Source organism: Nilaparvata lugens, chromosome 4, assembly GCF_014356525.2.
Source record: "Nilaparvata lugens isolate BPH chromosome 4, ASM1435652v1, whole genome shotgun sequence".
NCBI classification, from domain to species: Eukaryota; Metazoa; Arthropoda; class Insecta; order Hemiptera; family Delphacidae; genus Nilaparvata; species Nilaparvata lugens.
The window spans coordinates 66,958,533-66,982,168 of record NC_052507.1 but is presented as its reverse complement, the minus strand read 5'-3'; the positions used below and the strand labels follow the sequence as shown (position 1 = coordinate 66,982,168).

Genomic DNA, 23,636 nt, shown 5'->3' with positions numbered 1-23,636 from the left:
AGTAAGTATGTGAAAAATCAAAATATCGCATCCCCGAATTTCATAAGATGACGTGTAGCCAGCTGTGAAATATGAACACGATCATTTTATAGAATTGTGTTCTGTTTATCAATAAAAAGAATAAATATCGGGGCACCGATCTTCGCTCGGCCGATATTGAGGTCATAAACCTACTATGTTCCAAATTTCGTGAAAATCGTTAGAGCCGTTTTCAAGATCCGTTAAACATAAATAACCAGATATAAAAATAGCCAGTTATAAAAATAACCAGATAACCTATAAATACAGAAATTGCTCGCTTAATATAATAGGATAACGAGCGAAGCTCGGTAGGCCTATCCCGATATTGTAGATTTAAGCTCGCTTGCGTTCTTCCATAATGATGTAAAAGACATGTTCATGAAATGTATATCTAAATCTGTATTCAGAGATCAATGATTCCAATTTTTGTTATCGTTACACAGACGTTCACAACTACGAACCTGTTCTCTTCGCACCTTAAAGGCCAAGACACATGATGCGTTTTCAGCCGATTCTACAGGGCAGAAGCGCTTTGTACGTGTATGCATGCATTTCCTATTCCTAAATTGTTCTTTGAATTTGAAATGTACATTATGAGGGCAATAATGTGATTAAATTCCTGGTAACCTGAGATATGTACTTTTGCGAATATAAATGATGATTTTTTCCATTATTTGTTTGGTTTATTCTGACATGAAAGAAGAATGCTTCCAAAGGCTATGAATGAATCCAGACAATATTTTAGAGCTCCGTCTGGATGTGCAGCATAGCTTATTTTTCATTAGATATCCCAAACCATTATGCACCCTAAAATCGTCTACAAACTCCAGCGTTGCAAAGTAAACTTCGTGTAATAAGCTTAGTAATAGCTGCAACTTTGGCTACTCTCTAATAACTGCAAGCAGGGGCGGCGGAAGAAGATTTTCGGGTGAGCTCCAGGAAGGAATGTAGAGTGAGAGGGGTGTTCAGTTGTTTTACTGTATGCGAATGTGTTGAAATATTGCATGTCAAAAATCCCAATGCATGGTCCTATTTTAGACAAAAAACGTTTTCAGTCTCGCATATTTGAGGTATAGTATAGTATAGTATAGTATAGTATAGTATAGTATAGTATAGTATAGTATAGTATAGTATAGTATATATAGTATAGTATAGTATAGTATAGTATAGTATAGTATAGTATAGTATAGTATAGTATAGTATAGTATAGTATAGTATAGTATAGTATAGTATAGTATAGTATAGTATACTATATCATACTATAGAATAGTATGAAAAAAGTAATTGAAAAAGAAAAACAGGCCTCTACTATGTGTACTATTACAATCTGTTTTAATTTGAAAACCTTTCTTGTTTCATTCAATCTATGTTCGTTTTTTTTCTTCCACCAACTAACATGAACAATTTTTCAATGAATTCAAATGTAAATAAAAAAGTCAAACAGGAGTTAATGCTGCCATTCTAAAACTTCCAGACATCGAACATGCAAAACTAGTTTGGTGATGCTTAAAGATCGCAAAAAATATATGAAGCCTGACTATAAATAAAGCTTGACTAATAAATTATTGCTCCACTCAAGTACTGTACATTCTCTCAAAGCTTCTGAATTCAACCAAGAAATAGCTTGAGCCTGATTGACTTCTGAAACAAGGGTGGGTGGAGCTGACACTTTCACCCTCTCTTCACCCATTTTTGATCCCCCGGTTCCGCCGCCAATTTCTGCAAGTTTTTTTAGCTGCGCTCTTCAAGAATTGAAATCAGAGACTCCCAATAGAATGACCTTGCAAGGAACTACTAAACTTATCCTTATCATAATTCACGAGATTTGAACAAACTGATATCCATAAATTCTTTTAGTTTATACAGTAGTACTAAAACTGTCTATCACATCTGCGTACCAAAATCATTGATTTTTCCAAGCTTAACGTCTCCCATGGTGATGGATTTCTATTGTGAATTTTTTCTAATACTCCGGCCATTTATATTGTTAAAAGAATGTACAGTACACAGCACTAAGTCGATACTGTCTTCTAAAACGATGCAGTTAACCTGTGTCTGTGCTACAAGAATCATCTTCAATCTAAATTGTCAATTGGATAAATTAGGCCAAAAAATTATTTAAATGATAATATAGCCAAACATATTTATTGTCGAAAGGTACTACACTACACAGCTTTACGTCGACATTATATCCAGGATAAATGTCATAAATAGGCTTGTCTGTGCTACAAGACTCATCTGCAACATTCTGCTCTATGAATATTTTGTGAATGCTCAGTGAAACTCTCATTAGTGAAATCGGTAACATTCTCTAGTTGTTTACAAATTTGCATACAAGAGAAAATGATTATGAGTTGGTTGTGCATGCAATGCTTGGCGTGATTCCAGCTGAAACAGGCTTTCTCTAGCGATCGTAGCCAGTTGTATATACAACAGAACGACTTGCTGTTACGTTTAATGGCTGTCCATTTGGTAAATTTCTCCCTGCGCCGAAAAACATGTTCTAATCTTCCATCTGTATTATTATAAAATTCTGTTTGCATCGGCCATGGATGTTGCATGGGAGTGGAAAGTATCGAGTAAGCGTTTTAGGAAATTTTGTGGGGTTATCCAGATCGCTTATACATTACTTCATGGAGTAGCCTACCATCACTTACAGTGGTAGTATGAAAACAAGTCAAATGTGTTCTATCATCCAGGAATCAAAAGGCATGCTACGAGCTCGTACTTGACAAATTTCATGTTGTGTCAATTTACCAAAATTGATTTTTTAGGAAAACGGGTAAACAAGATATCATAAAGTAGAAAGGTGTGATTCAAACGATTCTTAAGCTAGGTTTACACTATGTAGCAGAGCTATAAAGCAGAGGTACATGTAGCTCAGCTATATAGCTCTGCTACAAGTTCAAAAAGTGACACTGGAGATCTGCTATATAGCGCGGCTATATAGCAGTTTTAAGCCTATTTTATCAGCTATATAGCAGAAAATGAGCTATCCAAAGTTTTCGGTAAACATCAAAGAGAATCTAAGCTATATGTAGCTCTGCTATATCTCAATTCTTGTCCATAGCAGAGCTACATGTAGCTGCTCTGTCCTTGAAGGAAGGCTGCCGCAGCTGTTTACTGCTGTTTGCAGCTGTTTAGTGCTGGGTTTACTCCAGATATACTGTACTCATTTGTTGTCAGAGTGCTAGTAGGTTAATGCGCATTGCGAGCATATCTTTTTTATTTATATATTATTGTGCATCAATGGAGAGTGAATTTGACAGGAATAGAGACAAAATTATTCAATATCTTCTTTCTCTTATTTGTGTTTAAAATATCACAGTAGCTACGGCGAAAGCAGCGGCTTCTGCAAGAACTACCTTCTTCTTCGGTATCTGACTGGGAACTGAGCAGTGAATACTGGCTCATTTCAAAACTATATGTAGCTCTGCTACAAGTAATAGCATCAAAATGGCAGCACATAGAAGAAAAATAAGATATTGGATTATTTCGTCTCTATTCCAGTCAAATTTACTCTCCATCATTGCACAATAATATATAAATCAAAAATAAATGCTCGCAATGCGCATCAGTAACCTACTAGCACTCTGACAACAAATGAATACATCTGGTGTAAACCCAGCAGGCACTATGCAGCTGCAAACAGCAGTAATCAGCAGCCTTCCTTCAAGGACAGAGCAGCTATGCACAAAAATTGACATGTAGCAGAGCTACATCTAGCAGAGTTACATCTACCAGAGCTACATCTACCAGAGCTACATCTACCAGAGCTACATATAGCTCTGCTACATAATATTAGCGTTAAATCTACTTATAGCACAGCTACATCTAGCAGAGCTATATGTAGCTCAAATTTTATATAGCTCTCCATTATTATCATTAGTAAGTAGTAGTAATTGTCTTACAAAGAAAAACCATCGTGAGGAAAAATCTTAACAGAGTCCAATTTTGTGCACAATGACTCTTAATTAAAAATTCCTGTATTTATTTATGTATTTATGTATTTATTTATTCATATGAAAATACAATTCAGGTAAAAACAACAGGCATTTGCCCAAAACTGCTTCAAACCTTAATTTGGAATACACAGTCTAAAGGTTATGCTACTTACGTAACTTAAATGATAATTCGTACACAATTTTGAGTCCAAAAAAATGTATCTACTACAATTTTGAATTTATCAGATTGATCAATTTCCAAATACAAATCCAAACAAAACTCTTCCTTCACAATTGCAAAAAATATTGAAATTTTCACTCAAATCCACAAACTCATGTAAATATCGAAACATATTTGTTGTTCTTTTCTCAATTCTGCTTTATCAAATGAAACCTTTATTACGAATATTTTTTTATCAATTATAGATTATAACTCGATTATTATAGATACTTGTAAAAGTATAACAAGTATATACTGTACAAACTATTCGAATTGAACAATCGAGAATAAATGTGGAACAACAAAGCTTGCCAAGAATGGAATAATTTCCTTCAATTTTCAACTAGGAATGTTTAACTCTCATATTGCCCCATCCAAAGGTAGTTGTCAAACAGAAAAATAGAATGGTAGTTGTAAACAGAAAAAAAAGAAGAATTGAACTTTTATTTTTTCAATGACCGTGTCCGAGTCAACTCTGAACGATTAATTAATTCATCGAAGAAGTTTAAATAAAGAATTCTCTTAACAAGTTGACTTGATAAGGTCACAGAGAATTTTAAAGCTTTGGAATTTTTCATCATGAAGGCTTATTACATTCAATGACTTGAATATGGATCCTGCCTGGTCAATTGAAAACTGAACTTCATCGCTGGTAGGTTGGAAACTTATAGCGCTTCTTTGGAAAACTTTGTAAGGGATTTCCCGAGAACACTTCTGGGGAGTTTTCACCAACCACGTTTCAAGCTGTAGAGTGTTTTTTGTACTCTGTATGAATGAACTCCACAAGAACTAATATAGAAGGAGACACATTATTTCTCAGAAATACTCAACGCATGGGACGCTAAGGATCGTTATTATAAACTGGTTTCCAAGTCTCATATAAAGAGATTTTAGAGAGAGAGATTTTGAGAGAGTGAGTGAGAGAGCAGGTTCACCCACGAAATCCCTATAGAAGTTACAAAATTATAGAGCAACTTTTCACTTTCATTAGAGTTCAACGCGATGATTAATTGCTGTACTGTCAGCGGTTTCACCTCTCCAGACACTGATTTTTGCAAAAGTTTCCAGAGCTTTTATCAGCGGGATAACTTATTACAACCGTGGTGTGTAGCTTCTAAAGCTGATTTGGTTCTGAAAATATCGAGAGTATGTGATAAGATTCTTGGGTCTTGCGTCCAGGAATTTCAGTACATTAGTTCTAGTATAGGTGTCGTTTTGAACAATCTTATTGAATAAACATTTACAAATAATAAATAATTATGAACAATGAATCATTATAAGTTATCAGGAACAATAAATTATTGTGAATTATTGTGGACGATACAGTATCATTGTTAGTATAGTTTGAGCTGTTTCGGTTTCCCATCTAATATTTTATTCATATTCAATCTTCAATCTTCTTCAATCTTCATTTGTAGGACCATTAACCAGCCAGATGAGCTGGGTTGGTCATCACGTCAAAAATACAATATCACACAGAAAGTTTTTGACAACACTGTCACGTCAAAAAATAAAACATAATGGCATAGATGGCTAAACGCGGTGATGGCCACTAAATGTCAACTGTAGACTCCTGAAAAAATTCACTCAAGGAGTAGTATGGTCTGGCACGCAGCCAGGACTTGAGTCTGCTCTTAAACTCACTGTCACTCAAATGACGCACAGATGGAGGTAGCATATTAAACATTTTAATAGCGATATTGGGATAACAGTTCTGAGCCTTACTTAGCCTACATCGAGGAACATTGACTTCGAGAGCATTTCGAAGTGAGTAGGCACTCTGCAACCCCCTCAAATTCACTGTCAGATTGGTATTCCTAATACCAACCAGGGAAGCAAAGATGAACTGGCTAAAAACTGTGAGAATCCCAAGTCTGGCGAAGAGTGGCCTACAGTGCTCCAGATGACCACTGGATGATAATATCCGAACTGCCTTCTTCTGCAGCATAAGAATACTCTCACAGTGTGAAGAGTGTCCCCACAGCAGTATTCCATATATAATGTGACTATGGAACAGTGAATAATAGGCCATAATCAAATGTTCCTCAGTCAGCAAGCACCTCAGTCTTCTCAACAGGTAGATCACACGAGACAGTCTTCTGCATACAGCATCCACATGAGCACTCCATGTTAACTTTGGATCGATGTTAAATCCCAGAAGCTTCACCGGTTCATTCAATGAATGATTGAAGTGGTTTCTCAGAGTGCACATGATATTCTGTGTCTTGCCGACGTTGAGCAACAGCTTGTTCTCCTGAAACCAGCGTTCAACACCAGCAAAGGACTCCTCCAACTCAAGGGTGGCAGCTGCTGGCGAGGATCCTCTCCCAACAAGGGTTGTGTCAGCAGCTCACTTCCGCCGACTCTCAAATCGTTCATATGCAGGATGAACAAGACTGGCCCCAGGACAGAGCCCTGCGGTACCCCATGCCGTACATGCAGTTCGCCAGATGATGCACCCCGAACATTCACTATCTGCCTTCTGTCAGAAAGATAGGACTTGAAAGTGTCAGCAACAATGTCCGTTATACCATACTGACTCAACTTTCCAAGGAGAAGCTCATGAGACACACAGTCAAAAGCACGTGATAGGTCACACAGCCTCACTGCCACAGAATCTCCACTCTCGAATGCATCAATGACTTCGTTGATCAGGGCCAGCAGGGCGGTTTGTGTGGACTTGGACTTTCTAAAGCCATGTTGTCTATCAGACAGCAAACTATTCCTCTCAAGATGGTCCATTAGCTGATCCTTCATGGCAACCTCTAAGATTTTTCCGAGTAAGGGGGTAACAGTAATTGGTCGGAAGTTATTCTTGTCCTTCTCATCTCCCTTTTTGTATATAGGTACAGTTTTACCCAACTTCAAACAATTCGGAAAGTAGCCCAGTTTAAGACACTGACTAAAGACACTGGCAAGATGAGGTGCCATCTCATCAACCACTGATTTCAAGAAAGCCACAGTAAATCCATAGATGTCCTGAGAAGGTGAATTTTTAAAAGCAGTCACTATTTTCAATACATCATTCTTCGAGACTCTCCTCCATACAGAAAAGACAGCGGGTTGCGCTTCTACATTTCCAACACCATTTGGCTGAGTCACTGGAATCTGTTGAAGAATGGCCTCCACGGAGTTCAGATTGTGAGTGTTCATAACATCTGGACTGAAATCACATTGAGGCTGTGTAGACGCTCTGCACTTGTTAATAAGCTTCCAGGCCGATTTACATGGGTTCTGAGAGTCAAGTATAGCATCAGCATTTTTCCTCTTAACTGCTCGGTCCACCTCCTGATTGAGAAGCTTCCGTGCCCTTAAGTACCTGCTAAATGCTACTTCTTTAGCCATTCTGTCCTGAGTCAACTCATAGTTCTGGTACAGAAGAGATACAGCAAACCTGAACACGTTCAATTCTTGTGAGAACCAGTCTCCAACATTTTTCCTTCTAGTTCTCCTGGTTTGGGCATGAGAGCTCATCCGGCCACTTCTTGACTTGACTGGAAAAATAGAATCAAAAACACTGATAATTTCACAGAAAAATTTATCAATTTTTACAGTGGACACCTGGTCATCATGTAGAATGGGCACAATCTCACTTTTAAAAATTTGAATGAAATGATGTAATGTGTAAACTTCGAAGGTACCTCCTCACACATTACATTACTTTTACAATGGGCCATGGCAAAATCCTTAATATCATTAATGCCAACCTTAGGATCAATCCTAGAAACGAACAAGTAATTCAACTTATTATCCTTTGAGCTAACAAATGGGCAATTGACTTTATTAGTGCCAACAACACGGCTACTTGGCTTTTTGATTTCCTTCAAGCTATCTACACTGGTTGGTTTTCGTTTTGTTTCTTTCGACTTTTTACTCCTACTAGCAACAACGCTCCATTCCAGCACAGGATCAGTTTCAACAATAGGATCACCAGGGCTCTTACTCATTTTTGAATTAACCTTAGTTAATTTATGCTGAATACTGACAGAGTTTCCATTAATTAATTGATCATTGTTTACAGATTGACCATCCATCGACGTTTGAACATGTGAATCTACACTATTGCTTGTAGTATTTTCTGTTGAGGTTAAATTATTATCCTTCAAAGAAAGATTTTGTTTCTCAATTTTTTCAACACGATTACACAGATGAACATAATTTTCACTAATTTTTGACAGTTCGTCCAAAATAACATTCAAACTAGCATTTTCAGGGATTTCAGGTTCACGTTTTTCCTGTACAGTCACACAGCTTGCATGCTTAGATAATATGACGCTTACCTGGCCAATACACGTCGAACAATACCACAAAAACTTTGTCACTTAAATCACGAATTTTACGATATTCGGTTGTCGAAATATTAACACATTTTGTATGATACCAGTTCGCACACAATCCATCGCAAAACAATGCATTTTCATCTGTTTTATTACAGGAGCCACATAACGAGTTGCCATCACCATTTGCCGCCATCTTGGATTATTCGATAACAGTATCTTATTTTCTCAAGTATCTACCAATACCTCAGTATCAAACTCACCAATCTTTTTTTTTCTTCGTCCTTAAACAATCATAGTGAAAAGATAGCATTAGAATATATCCTATGATATAGATAGTTTATGTTCCAATTATTTCAAGCCGTCTACTGTCTATTATTACTGTTTGGTAGAGGTAAGAGTGTAAGAAAAGCACAGTATGAGAGAATACCAGCGTCACATAGCTACACAAAAATCAACTACTAGGAATATCGGCTTGATTTAACAGTGAAATTTCAAACATAAACGCCCTATGAGATGTCTTCTTATGCTATATCTTTTCTCTATGATACAACGTTGACAACTCAGTATTGTCAATATAATACGTTCCCCAAATTGAATTCCGTAGTTTTTCTGCAAGCTTGAAAAGTTTCTCCGCAACAATCGGGAGTGGAATACCCCTCCCACTACGACTGTTTCTCCATAGCATGCATCTCCAGATTGAATCGGATGTTTTTCTACATCGGTAGATGGTAGATGGAATGTAATTTCAAATGATGTAAGAAATCCATACAAAGGCAATTTCAGACGAAAGTCAAGAGCACTGTGGATCGACAAGCAGTCGTATCAATTCCAGGAGACTGACGCGTCTGCGAGGGTAGCAGACTGAACAGTAAACCTTTTTTCTCTCTCTCAAACCTCTTTCTTTCACTCCGGTTCGTAAACCGCAGCCAGTGTGTTTTTTTCATGGCACTCTAAACCTTAATTACAGTTGCCTATCCGCTTGAATTATCGTCGTAGCCCATTTAGTCCGATTGTCCTTCATTACTCAGTTGCATTCTTCAGCAGACTTAATTGTTGCTTTCTCTAATGCAGTCCGGGTGGAAATTAACGCAGACAAGTTCGCTGTGTTCCCACAGCACAATAACAATCAGAACCCTATTTCAATCTAATGCAGTCTCCAACTATATTTATTCCAAATAACTCACAAGTTGAATATAATAGTTTTAAGTAAACTAATACAATTTGTATTATAAAAACACTTCATTCACATGGGCTACTTTTTAAATTAATAAAAACATTATAAAAATCTTAAAGCACCCTTTATTTAAAAAAACTTCAAGATTTTTATATTGTTTCTATCAATTTGTATTATGTTTTTCCATAACAAAATTTATTATTGAGTAGAATAAGAGAAGCAAATCATTCTGATGGATGAAAATACAAAGATGTAGTCAAGTATCATGCATTTATTTGAAGAAAAGCATGAACATTTTTCAACACCTGTAGTGTCATCTTCAGTTTGTGTTGATGAAAGCACAAAGATGTAATCAAATATCACGGATTCATTTAGAGAAAAACAAACATGTCTCAACACGTTATGGTTTCATCTTCTATGTTTTTCAACATCTTTGTGTTCTTATTATGGATGAATATCACTACATCCCACCAAAATCTGTGTCAGGAATTACCATTCTGAAAATAATGGGATACGTCAGTTCGAAAGGGATAGAAAATTGAAACAGAATGGAGCTATTTGAAATGAGCTTGTCTGATTGACCTTCAAAATACGGTTGAAGGTTGAAGTAAATTTTTTTACTAGTTTAGGTTGTACGTCTAATACAACCGGACTAATTTATTGATAGGCCTAGAAGAGGCTATTATTAGAGAGAATAAAGGAAGTATCTCATTCTATTCATATTGAAAGAGATACTCCTTTGAATAGGCCTCTGATCGCTGTATAGGCCTTTGATCATCGTTCTCATATAGGCTCACTTCCCTAAATTCAACTGCCAAAATTTCATTGATTATCACGCATGATAAGACATATAACTCAATGAGCTGTCATCGATAGCAGCGCATGTGAAAACGTTCTTACATGCGTGAATGCGTGTGTGCGCATGCGTTGGTGCACGCACATACCTGATAAAGTGTGAGAGTAATTGGGCGTAGCTGTGCGTGTGTGAGTGTTACACTGATCAATCAAGAGTTTAAAATGTAATGGCATGAAAATATTGGGGAAGAGATGGTGTACAGGTCCGGAATTTAATGGCTGTTCCCTGGCGAACGTTTGGCAATTGGGTGGCTGCCAGTACCCCCTCCACCAACTCTCCTAGCCCCTCGTCACTAATTATTTATTTTCCCACCAAGTTGGTTTGTTTGTGTTTCGTCCATCCGCAGTAGCAGAGATAGATTCCCAAACCAAACACAACATCAAATCACGGTTGAAGAGCTCTGGCTGATACGAAAAAAGAACAAAACTTTCTAAAAACAAGCGAATGTTTGCAGCTTGTTCTGGAAACCGGGATGAATAACTTACTAGTGCTGAATAGTATACGTCTTTTAATGCATTTTCCCGTTGGGAATACTCTGCTTCAAAAGTAAGTGGGTTTTTGCATCGTACCTTATCACTAACTCAAAATTAATCACTATAAACATAATCCATCTACAATGATTCAATATGCATCTTAGACAGTATGACGTTATTCTTTATATTTAAATAACGATTAGCCTCCTGCTTGGCATCAGTCGGTAGAGCATGAAATATTTGATATATAACTATAAATTAGGTCGTGGTTTTTTAATAGGACATAGTCTCATAAAATCTTTATAGGCCCAGGTATGAGCTTCCCCTATAACTCTTGTAATTCATTAAAAAATAAATATATATATATATATATATATATATATATATATATATATATATATATATATATATATACTTATCCTATAGTGTTGAGGATTAAAATAAATTGCACACCATAAACAATTTGATACATATATTAACAATATTGCAAAAAAAATAGATCAAGGCAAAACATATAAAGAGCGATAAAAATATATAATATAAAATAAAAATAATTGAATCAGTAAAATATCACAGGCTAAACATTATTCTCTAAATTTATAGCACGAAACGTTACCATGTGCTTTTATTTTTAAAATCATATGCATCCTTTTGCATGTAGCTGCGATATAAGCTTGCTAATACTTGTCGACTTGGACAATTCTATTAAAAATAGGTTTCTTAAAATCAACTTGATAAATTGGCAACCAATGATCCAAATATATATATTAAATTCTCTAGTATCTAGTAGATTTCCTTGTAATGAATATATATTTTATCTCAGGGTGCAAGATTCGGCACCTGATGGAATAAGTAGAGCAATTCATCTAGTGAATCAGAGCTACAACAAACTATCGCAAATTATTGTAAAATTAAAGATCATATGAATATGTATTAATAGCCTAGATTTTATACTTCTTTGATTTATTAGAATTTTCTGAAATGTACTGATTCATTATTCCTTTGATAAATACCTTTAATACTATATTTACTTGCGCAAGTATTTTTTATTAAATTCTTAATTTAGAAGAAAACCCTTTCGACGAGCTAGCTTTGATTATTATGTAATTTCGAAGCACTGAGGGCGCCCATCACTAATTCAATATTTCTCACTCACATGTCGAAATCTTCTTATAAGCCGCTGATGTCGATCCAACTCCTGGGGGTCCTGGACTATGGTAGCCGGAATCGTCTCTTCCGAGGGTTACAAAAATTATTTGAAATTGAAAATGACTTCTGCTTTATAAGAGAATCACAAAGTCTTTAAGAATTTAATAATTCAATCTAACTTTAGCTTTTACAAGTTATAGCAAGGTATTACGCTCTAAAATATTTAGGGTCCTCTCATGGTGGCATTTGGCAGGCGAGTGATGGTTCTCCTTCCTCAATTTTACAATTCTTACTTCCGACTTTCAAATTTACATAAAATTTGAATATCCTAGTCCTCTGCCATTTAAGGTTCAAATAGACCGTACTAAAATATTAAATTATTACTTATGTTGTATGTTTAATAATTTCTTTGCCTTCGGGCCATATCCATAACATAGACTATATAACAATTTTATACAAATTCTAATCATTTATGTTCAAACTAAACAATTCTTCATGTCAAGAGATTCAAAAATAACTTGAAAAATATGTGTGCTACTGGGTTAGACTACAAAATGTTGTACAGTTTTGAGAAGATAGTAATCAACTATGAATATGATAACATCATGAATTCTACATTAATAGCTCTCCATCTGACAGTGGTTTGCCATGGGGTAAAAATGGCTACAATAAATTGCTTTGCTGTTGTTATTGATAAAATGTAACTTTTTCTGTTATTTTCCAATAATAATCGTATCCAATAATAATTATTATTCATTTTAATATTACTTATTGAATCATGATTACTGAATTCTTAGTTTTACAGAAGAATCGCTCATTGAATTATTTTAAATCTTGTTCCATTTCATTAGTCAACTGAAAACTTCTCACTGGCTAGAAATTTAATTCTACTTTCCGACAGCAGATTAACCGCAATTGTGACAAACTCTGCAAGTAACTTCCCTCACTATCCTCATAACTAACCTGCGAGGTTTTGCTCCAAATACAACTCTGAAGCGAAGCGAAACTTTGAACTACCAACTAGATTTCATGTGAGATATAAGGTCATCAATTAGAAAACTTCTTTCCGTACTGGTCGCCCATACTCAAGAGCCGCGGCTTTTTCTTGGTCTAGAATCGGGAAAAAGTAAATTGAGGAGAGAGCAGATCTGAGAAGGAATGAATTCAATCAGGAAAGGCGGCTCGATTGAATGGGGCTTCAATTACTGGCTAGAGAACTGATTTCCTGCAAGCACCCTATTGATTGACTCTATCTGAGATGATCCACACCATACCTATCTATCAATGGAACCCTTGCTTACTGATATAGATTCTATGCTCAATCGAACTCCAATTCCTTAGCTCAAAGATAGATGTTTGATGAACTGTCTGAAAATAGGAGTGCTATTTTTTGTGGTCTAGAGAATTGAATCAACAAGATACTTGTTTCTATTGGATTCATTATACTGTATTCATGAGAGATTTGACATTTTGCGTCTTTTATTCCAGTAAAATTCATTATTTGATTTACAAAGGGGTATTTAATTATAACATTGGTGCTGCCACTTACTTATTTAATTAATCATTTATCAATACAATTACAAATTATAATAGCCTATATTATAGCAATGACTAGGAGAGAGCAACAGGCTTAGGCTTAGCCCAGAACTGCTCTTCTTCTAAATTCTACAAACAGTAACATTTTCAAAAGAGAGGTTACATTTCACTTTCATGAATTTAAGTCCAATTTCCTGTCCAAAAACAGAGAAACTGGAAATTTCGAATTTAGAAGGATGAAATTTAAATCAATCTCAATTTAAAACTTAATAACCACTGAAAATTTGAGATGAAATAAGTTATTTTGAAAAATTTAGAGCCAAAAAATACTCTAACCAACTCACTTAATATCATTATTTGGCAAACTAGATGGAGCTGTCCTTTTCTAGCTCTGCAGCGTTGTCAGCTCGTTGGAATTCTGTGAGATAGTTTTTTTTCAACAAATTAGAAATATATTCAATTGAAAAATTCAATCTCAATATATTACGGAAATTTATTCAATTATTGAAAAATATTTTTTGGACAAATAGAATATTATCATTTATTACTTTTAATAAGAATGATCGGTGAAAATTGCATCATATATGAAATAATGTCGGTATCAGTTATCCTTTATAGTAGCAAGTGGCAGTGGCAAGGCAGAAAATCGGCAACGCTGTTCCCCTATCTTTCTTACAATGTAAAACCAATAAGCCTATGAATTTGATGTGATTTCATTAAAACAAAAAACAATACAGGATTTTGTATCCTATACATGTATGAGCCAATTCCTTACTTCATATATAGTGAAGATATATTATGAGATAATCAATGCTATTCTCCCTTTAATGGATTATAAATTATGTCACTTTAATCAGAAGGGATTTTTTCTACTATTAGCGATTCTATTGTATTTCCAATTTAAAACTAATTATCCTATGGTTTGATTGAACAAGCATTAGCGAGCTCTCACTTTTGACTTACTGAAGGTCAAATTCGTTGTCCGTCTGTTTGTATGTTCTAAAAAATTTTAGAAATAATTGATCAATCAGCTTCAAATTTTGAACACGTATCCTTCAAACCGTTCTACAGGTCAAGTTCTTTAGACAAAGAAATTGACTCACTTCTTCGTCCTCTTTCAGGATATAACAGATAAAACTGAAAGTGCATAAGAAAAAAAATTTTGAATTATCAATTAGTCAGTTAAGTAATTCATTGCATGCAATAAATATTACAATAGTTTTTCCCTCACGAATGAAATCATCAACGGAAATATAGTTCAATGAGTGCCATCATGCCATTATGAAAATTCATAGTGTCATCATGGCATTATGGCATTATGTTCCAATATGCGTGGAAGTTCCCAGAGACATTCTGATCCCGATGATGGGTTTTAGTTTTTCTATATTACATACTCACTGGATTTAAATCAAGTTTGAGGGCTATCAAATTGCACTAGCTGACTGATACCAATCATAATATTGGATAACTTCGACAAAATTCGAAGAGTTTTTCAATGTGACATTCTAGTCAGTCAGCTGTCTAGCTAGTACACAAATTTCGAATGACCACAAAATCGCATTGAATTCAGAAATTCCATAATATCATAAAATTATAACAATTATTATCGATGAAGAGATTATACAATATAATTGAAAAAATACACGTTTTTGAAGCTTTTTTGAGTCCATCCGAAGACCTTTAGCACCCCTTTCCTTGAATTGATGGCAGACTTGCAAAATTCTACTCGAATGAAATCATTTGACAGAGAGGGAAGTTCTAAATAATAATCATTGAATTCATAGATCATATTCATTAGTCATTGATGGGAAACTCCACTTACAGTATAATATTATGCTCCATTCGGATCAATGTAGCTTCTCTCTGACATGTATTTGATATATTATTAAATTTGATAGTTTTCTTCTCGATTGAATGTTTAATGTATTCACTGAGGTTTACAGCATGGTCACAGGATAATTTTTAAGGTCAAACATCATCGTGTTCCTTCATATTTTTTTCACCACACATTAAATAGTTCAACTGTGAGAGTTTAAAAGGATAAAGTATAACATAATAAATATGGCATTGACATTGGACAGGAAATTTGAGGGTTACCTTTCCTTATTTTAACACTGCTTATTCATATTTTGTAGAGAAAATTTCCTCCCTTTCGTTTCCCGAAAAAATGTGATTTCAAATCAAATAACCCGATAACTTGAACTTACAAGAACCCCGAGATTTTCACACAGCCAATTCTCTAGAGCCTATTCACATAGCCCACACAAAACAAACCATCCATTTGAGTGTATTGTGGCCAAATTCCCTGTTCTGTTTAGTTCTCGAATTATCCAGTTCAGCTGTACGATTTGTTTTCTTGGAGGCCATGATTTGCAGCAGTTTTTTGGCAAGAGAAAATGGCTCCCTAAGGGGGAGAGGCTCAGTGATCCCTTACTATTGGAATGTGTTCCTTCAACCGTCTAGTCTTATCATCCAAGATCAGTAGTACAGAATCCTGATCCATTGATACTGGAGGAGTGGACTTGTGTTAAGACACGAAAACTTTCAGATTTTACATGATTTCGAAGTCATGACTTTCATGTCCCTTCCTGTACAAACTCTCCATAATTTCTTTCGCTCTCCGATTCTTTTTTATTGTTCAGCATGATAATTGAGATAATAGAGTTGTCAGTAAGCATGATAAGAGAGTTGACAGTTGAGATGAATTTCAACTTGATTGGAATAAATTTTAACTGAATTGAGATAAATTTAAACTTAATCTAAATAAATAAAAACAGATTTATTTGGTACACCGCACAAGACAGAGCATGTTGGAACAACATTTAGCAATGACAATTTAAATGGTCATTTGATTTTTAGAACCATCAGAGCTTTTAATATCGTATGGATCCATCCTAAACGAGACTGGCTATTATCGGCTCCTTTTCCATAAGTTCTACCAGTTTTGTTCTAAAATATTTTGGTATTTTCTATAATTATTCATATTCAGATTGAATAACCACTGAATGATTGAGCCATAATCTGGTTTCATAGTGAATGATGGTGGGTAATTGCTCTGTGAGCTCAACTAATTAATGACACGGCAGTCACCCATTTATCGATAAATTGTATAAATTGCACAGGCGAGCCTTTCTTCCGGTCAAATAGAGTAATCATTTGTGTAAATTTATGAGGAGGAAATCGTTTGGATGACGTATGCTTCTGTTTTGGAAGTGTTCCAAACAAATATGTCTTTGCAGGACAGTCAATTTCATAGCATTGAACAATGATCTCTTATTATGCTAGCTGATTCATGGATTCAAAATGGATGGAACCTCTATTTGTCTATTTGTTATTGCTCAAATGAATGAGCAATGCGTGATAAAGCAGGAGGGATTGAACTTTCATAGATGTGCTGCAAGGTTTTAGGTGCTTCAAGTTAGGTTGTTTTTCGATCCTTGTTCAATTCTTTTTAACAAATGGATATTTTCTATTCTACAGAAAAATTAAGTGGAATAATAAATTATTATTATTCTGGTATTCGACACACATGTATATACATAAATTATTATAAAAAAACGTTTTTTACTTAATATTTAGAAATATTCAATATATTCATTATTCTTCATTTGTGTTATATGTATTCACGTCCTAGTTGGGCTAGATTAAGGTTGTAGCCAATTTTTTTCTGCATAGGCGAACTTGCCAACTGATAACTGCCTCAGCGTCATAAAAAAACGCCAATATTGTCAAAAACGATTACAACTTTTCACCAACATTTATTTTTTTATCTTCTAGAGCTCCTTTATCAAAGGGTTTCTCCCTTTTTTCTGCCATTTTAGACAAATTTTCTTTTTAAAAAAGTAGAATTTAGTTTACATGTAGAATTCGCCATAGTTGGAACGGTATACTGCCCAGCCTCCTAATATTTGACCCACTATATCGATCAATATCATGAAAGAAATCCATCAATAATGAATACATGAATGTCACACTTTATCAAGAATAGTATCAGTACGCTCCTAAATTTTATAGATTTGATGATTTTGTAGATTTTGACATAAATATGAGAGAGACTTGACAAACAGTTCGTGAAACGTGACAATACTCCACTGACAGTACTCAACTACCAACTGTAGTCCATATTGGTGATTCAACTCAACATGTAAGTAATATATGACATGAACAAGCTCTGTTTGTGTAAATGCAAACTAGGAACTAGAAACCTGAATCGCCATACCTTACTTCACGTGATTGTTGGGCTGAATTAAACTGTGAATAATTCAAAGCTCGACCAAAGGGCAACGCTGACTCTAATGCCCTGATCAATCGAGTGCTGCATATCGAAAAACCGACAGGTGTACAATGCTAATGAACTCCGGCTACCAGGGGAGCCACGAATTTGCACATACACGTAAGGAATAAATTAAAAACTCAATTCAGTACATACAGTAGGTGTCACTGATGAATGGCGGTTACACGAATCTATCTTGTTGATTATTGTGATGAAAACACTCCTTCAAAAATTAGATAAATCGATGGTATTATCAATATTGAACTGGAAAACTAATGAGGGTTGTATCCATGGATTATTCTCGTGATCGTTCTTATAAGCAATGATAATGCGTTTGATGATCAATGAAAATTGTTGAACTATGATTATTATTAATGTAAGAAATAAATCGCATATAATGCAATAATGAATAAATCGTTGAACGAATAATTGAATAATGAATAAGTGAATAGATGGATAATTGAATAATGAATGAGTGAATAGATGGATAATTGAATAATGAATAATCAATTATTCAACGATTATAGCTACTTGAATCGTTCTGATCGGTTTATGCTGTTTATGCTGTTATTGATTACAGAGTGTCAATATAAGAAGGTCTTCAAAATTGTCCATAAAACAAAGCGATTGATACAAAAAGTTTGAGGAATTAAAGAATAAATAATGAATCATCATAATTAATATTACGTGCTGATGAGTATAGATAAATTATTGGAATTCTATTGAAAATTACGAGTTTGTGTTTCTTGAATAGTTCATTAATTTCTTAAATAACTCAATATTATTCGTTAAAAGTGGTAATTGAGTGGAATATTTCTAATTAATTTATCAATTTAAGCCATCTAAATTTAAAATTATTTTATAGTTTAAATGTTTATTTTGGACCAAAATTTTATAAAAATTGTACACGTGAAATTCTAACCTTATCTTGGACTTTGTCACATAAATTTGGAAGAAAAATAGCACAAGGACTATCTTATTATTTTATCTTTCAATGTTATTACATTAGCATTGTAAATAATGTTATTAGCATTGTTATTAATGTTATTAGCATTGTAAATAATATTACATTTGCATTGTAAATAAATAAAAAAATAAAAATAAATAAAATTAGTGAAAATTAGCTGAGAGAGTTGCTTTAAGATCAATGACTCTAGTAACTAGTTCAATAAAATCTTAGAGTATTGCACCCAGCCTTCCGTATGATATATTATTATGGTTTGAATGGAAACGACTTGAAATTATCAAAACATTAATTTTATTAGGATAATTTGAGACGCTACCATACTCGTAATTAATCCATTTCAATCATTCACACCATCATCAATATCTTGTAAACTGGAAGCTTGAACATTGAGCAGCAGAATATCGATGGAAGAATATGGGTGAAGCCATAGGCTGGTCACACACCGATCAGTCAAGACAAGACTAGTCACGTTTAGTCACAATACTTCACATAGTTGCTTATGAAGTCATGTCTAATTGCAATGACTAATCAGTGTGTGTTGCGTCATAAGCAACAATGTGAAGTATTGTGACTAAACGTGACTAGTCTTGTCTTGACTAATCGGTGTGTGACCAGCCTTACGATTGGTCATCAGCCGTTGACCAATAGCGTTTGAGCTTGCCTGTCATTGGCTGAGGCTAGACACGCTTAATGGCAAGTATTCCAGATATGGTCGTGAAAGCCAAGACAACAAAATATGGAAAGAAGCTAAGTAAGTGGCAAATCAAATTTATAATATAAAAAAGAATGCCAGCATATACAATTTGAAAAAAAAACAGGTAACACGAAAATTCAAAAACTCAAATAAAAAACAGAAGTAGTAGAAATTTAATATAAAGGGAGAAGCCAAGATCAAATTCAGAAGTAAAATACGACTCGAAGTGAATAGAAGACTAGAAGACTCAATTGATGGTGTTGTACTAAAGCTAAATATTTTTCTCACAAAATAAATTTGATAGTAGGTATCATTGGAGATCCTATTTGAATGAGTCTGTTAATTTCTAAACTGGACATGGGATAGTTTTCCATCATCTTAGCTTCACTAATAATTAATTATAATTATTTTACTAATAATAATAATAATTCTGGTGTTCAACATTTAAGCTCTCCATTTACTGGGGGTTATTATCAATCTCTGACAACCGAAACTTCTATCTCGAATTGTTTTAATAAATTAGTGATTTCAACATTATCAAGACGTTTCATGCAATTTTCATTTCGATAGGTCGGGTTATCCTAAAGATCGATCTGATTTTGTTCCTTGCTGATTCACTTTTCTCAGTATGATATCTTCCAGTTGGAAAGAGTTTCCTCCATTTTAGCATGAGAGAGCTTGAATCAATTTCACTGATATTGAGCATGAAGGTTAGAAGTCGAGATCTTGAAAAAGTGAAATATCCTAAACTTTGACCGGGGAAGTCGAATATTATGAATATTTTCCTTTGAAACGTTTGACAGATGAAATCACAAGAGTTTCTCGAAAAGTCAATAAATAAATTGAAGCTCTGAAGGAATAATTTCCGTTTCGCTTTTTGATATTGAAGAGTCGCCTGGTATAGAGCTATGCAGGAATGCATAAATCACGTACTTCCATAATATCAGAAATTGAACTCGAAAATTCCCTTTCATTTCTCACAGAATTGGAGGCTTCCAGTATTCATTCGGACTGAAGGAATGTTTATCGTAGAAAGTTGGTGATTTTTCCTCAGTGATTTCCCAGAAACAAGAAATTTTCACCCTTCTGGAAAAAAGATAACAAAGTTTTTCTTCATTCCTCCTTAAAAAGGAAGAAATAACTTTAAATATTACCACAATAATTATCTTGCGGTCATTAGGGCGAGAAATTAACTAATAAATAGCAGCATGAAACGAAGTCAGAATAATTAAAACAAGAAAATATCCTTGAAGCTTGTTTCTTAAAAGTTTCTTCACCTCTCACATTAAAAAACCACTTTTACCTAAGTCTGAGTCAACTTTTCCAATTTATCCTGTAATAGCAGCCCGCTCAACTTTGCCTATGTAGAAAGGCAATTGGAAGTGGCTTATTCAACTTACTACTTTTACATGAAAGAACCTCAACAACTCACACCTTTACATTTCAAGTGATTCGATCAAGAGTTTATGTTCCCATATAGATGTAACTCGTGTTATGATTTTCAGCAAGACAGCAAATATTTTACGACAGTTATAATTTTCACCAAGACTAGAGAAATTTTCCGGAAGGTGAGTGGAATAAACTTGTAACAGACGCGTTAAAAACATACTATGATTTATTGAACACCAAAAACATAATAATTTTAATAAATAACAAATAACAGGATCTCGTTGATACAATATGATATAATTACTTAATGAATAATAAGAGAATGTTCCCTGCTGGATACACCTCAAGGCACAATATAATATATTAGAACAAGTACTGTAGATTCCATAATGTTATGATAATTGAAATCATCTTCGATTATATCATTGACGTGTTCATTAGTGGATGAATGTGCTCCACTACGATAATCCCTAAAGCTGAAGAGAAAGCATTGTCCTAAGTATAGTATATATTTATTACAGATAAAAAACAGCACCAGGGTAAGTTAATCGCTAACGAGTGAATACAAAATTTCAACTTTAATTTAAAATTATTCTTGACATTTTACAATAGGAATGTTATCTTTGATTGGTTGCAAGGATACGTTCCCTCTTATAAGTGTACACTCTTATTGTAGTACTCAAATATTAAGCATATTATCATTATTTATCACTGGTATATTAAAAATGTCAGTCTATTATAACTGACAGTGTTCGGAGAATGAAAAATAAAATTTCCAACTATTTATTCTCCTCATGAGTTGATAATATAATCTTATAATAATGTATATATTCAATTGATAGAAGCATCTCTCTATTCTTGATTACTATTTAAAACCATTTTCTTCCCAATAATCTCTGTGTGAGCGTTAAAGCAGATGAATCTTCTATTTTCTATTAATTTAAACTTAGATTGTTTATCCGATGCTTAGTGATAGTATAAAAATACAAGTTTATGTAATTATATCGATGTAAAGACATCCTTGTTGATATGACGTTATTCTGTTATATATAATTGTTGATATGAGTAAATCGAGGACATACAATCTGATATATATTATATTTTCAGATTGTATATTCTATGGTAAAAATGTAATGTACTAGGAGATGAATTTTGAATCGTTGAATCCAGCGTCAACCAGATAAAAACGATTTCAACTTTTCCAATAATCTATTAAATAGAGACAATTTGGACGATTTGTGAACCACATCGATTTTTTCCTTCCTATCAGATGTGAATGATTTGGCAGATGAAGTTTTCTCAGAGCTGGATTCCTCACTGTAGATTTGTGGATGAATGTTGTCGCAGCTTGCCACCTGTGATGCGGCGCTTGATGCAGTGTGGTGATGTGATGAATTGTCTAGTTACAATGGGAGAGACTCGTGCACATAGGTGCTGGGTCCTCCTTCAGCGAAGTCAGCGGCTGCGTGGCCATCTCCATTCAGCACCCATTTGGTGGTCAGCAGACCTTCGACGCCCACCGGGCCTCGCGCGTGGATTCTGGCTGTGCTGATACCAACTTCAGCGCCTGCGATGAACAAAGGAAACCAAATAGAAAATCATTGAAAAAAACACAAAATCAAATCACTCATTTTTCAAAAAAATCATACTAAAAATCTCAACACTTGATAGTGGCAAGCTTAGCTCAAACTAGTCGTGTCAAAATATAATAGTAAGGATACTGTAGTCAACCGCACGGAAAATGGAAAAGCTGAGTATCTACTCACCCCCCTCATCATTTGATAGAGAGTTAGTGGCAAGGATAGTTTTAATATTCTTGCCGAAGAATGGACATTGATATGTCTAAAACTCCACTAATTTATGTAGATGCATAACAATATTATCTATAGTTATTCCAAATTTCTTTTTTCATATCACATACAGTTCAATAATTATTTTCTTAATCTATATTATGTGAATTCATCTATAATTTTGCTGTATTGTGAGCTATTGTATATAAGTTTATAAGCCAGTATATATTGTAATCTACATAAATAAAGTACTCAATCAATCAATCCTCCAACAATACATACACATTGTCAATCTGTCAGGTGTATTATAAGAATATATTATTTTTACAATTCTCATTTATAATCAGCTGTTGACAACGTTGATCAACCCTCATTTGGCAACTTTGAAATTGGCAACTCTTCCAATCTCCATCACTCTATTCTCGTTCGGTTAACTAGAGCAATAAGGATACTTTGTGAAAATTCATGAAATAGGCAACAATATTTAGGCTGTCCAAACCATATAGCCATAAAAATCTTGGTATAATGTGTAGGTAATTATTACAGGCAATATTGACGTTTATGTTTGAAAAATTATCTCTTGATAGTAGAGGAAAATTGTCTATGAAAAGGAAAAAGCTGAGCGCCGGCAAATCTTATTAGACATCAGGAAGTGTTCTAATAAGTCTAATCTTATTAAACATGACTGTGATAAGACTGCATTTGAGAACATTAAAAAAAGCAAAACTTTTATTTGTCACAAATAATTTGGCAGAAATAAATTTTAGAAGAGCCAACTGTAGAGAGAATGTTTATAAAACACTTCATAAAGGTCTCTGAACTTATATTACAATGTGATACGTTGTATACCTTGTGATACATTGTACTCCA

The 23,636-nt window shown here is 34.3% G+C and overlaps 1 protein-coding gene across 3 annotated transcripts in view; it reads right to left on the bottom strand.

Annotated features, from left to right (window-relative positions):
* Window positions 1–21,184: 21,184 nt before the first annotated feature.
* LOC111055463 (delta-1-pyrroline-5-carboxylate synthase) overlaps window positions 21,185–23,636 on the bottom strand; it is an 83,153-nt gene continuing 80,701 nt past the window's right edge. For all 3 annotated transcript variants that reach the window (XM_039426269.1, XM_039426270.1, XM_039426271.1), the window contains exon 16: window positions 21,185–22,543. In XM_039426269.1, coding sequence (XP_039282203.1) covers window positions 22,380–22,543 — 164 coding nt within the window. In that variant the 3' untranslated portion in view covers window positions 21,185–22,379. The remainder of the gene's footprint in view (window positions 22,544–23,636) is intronic.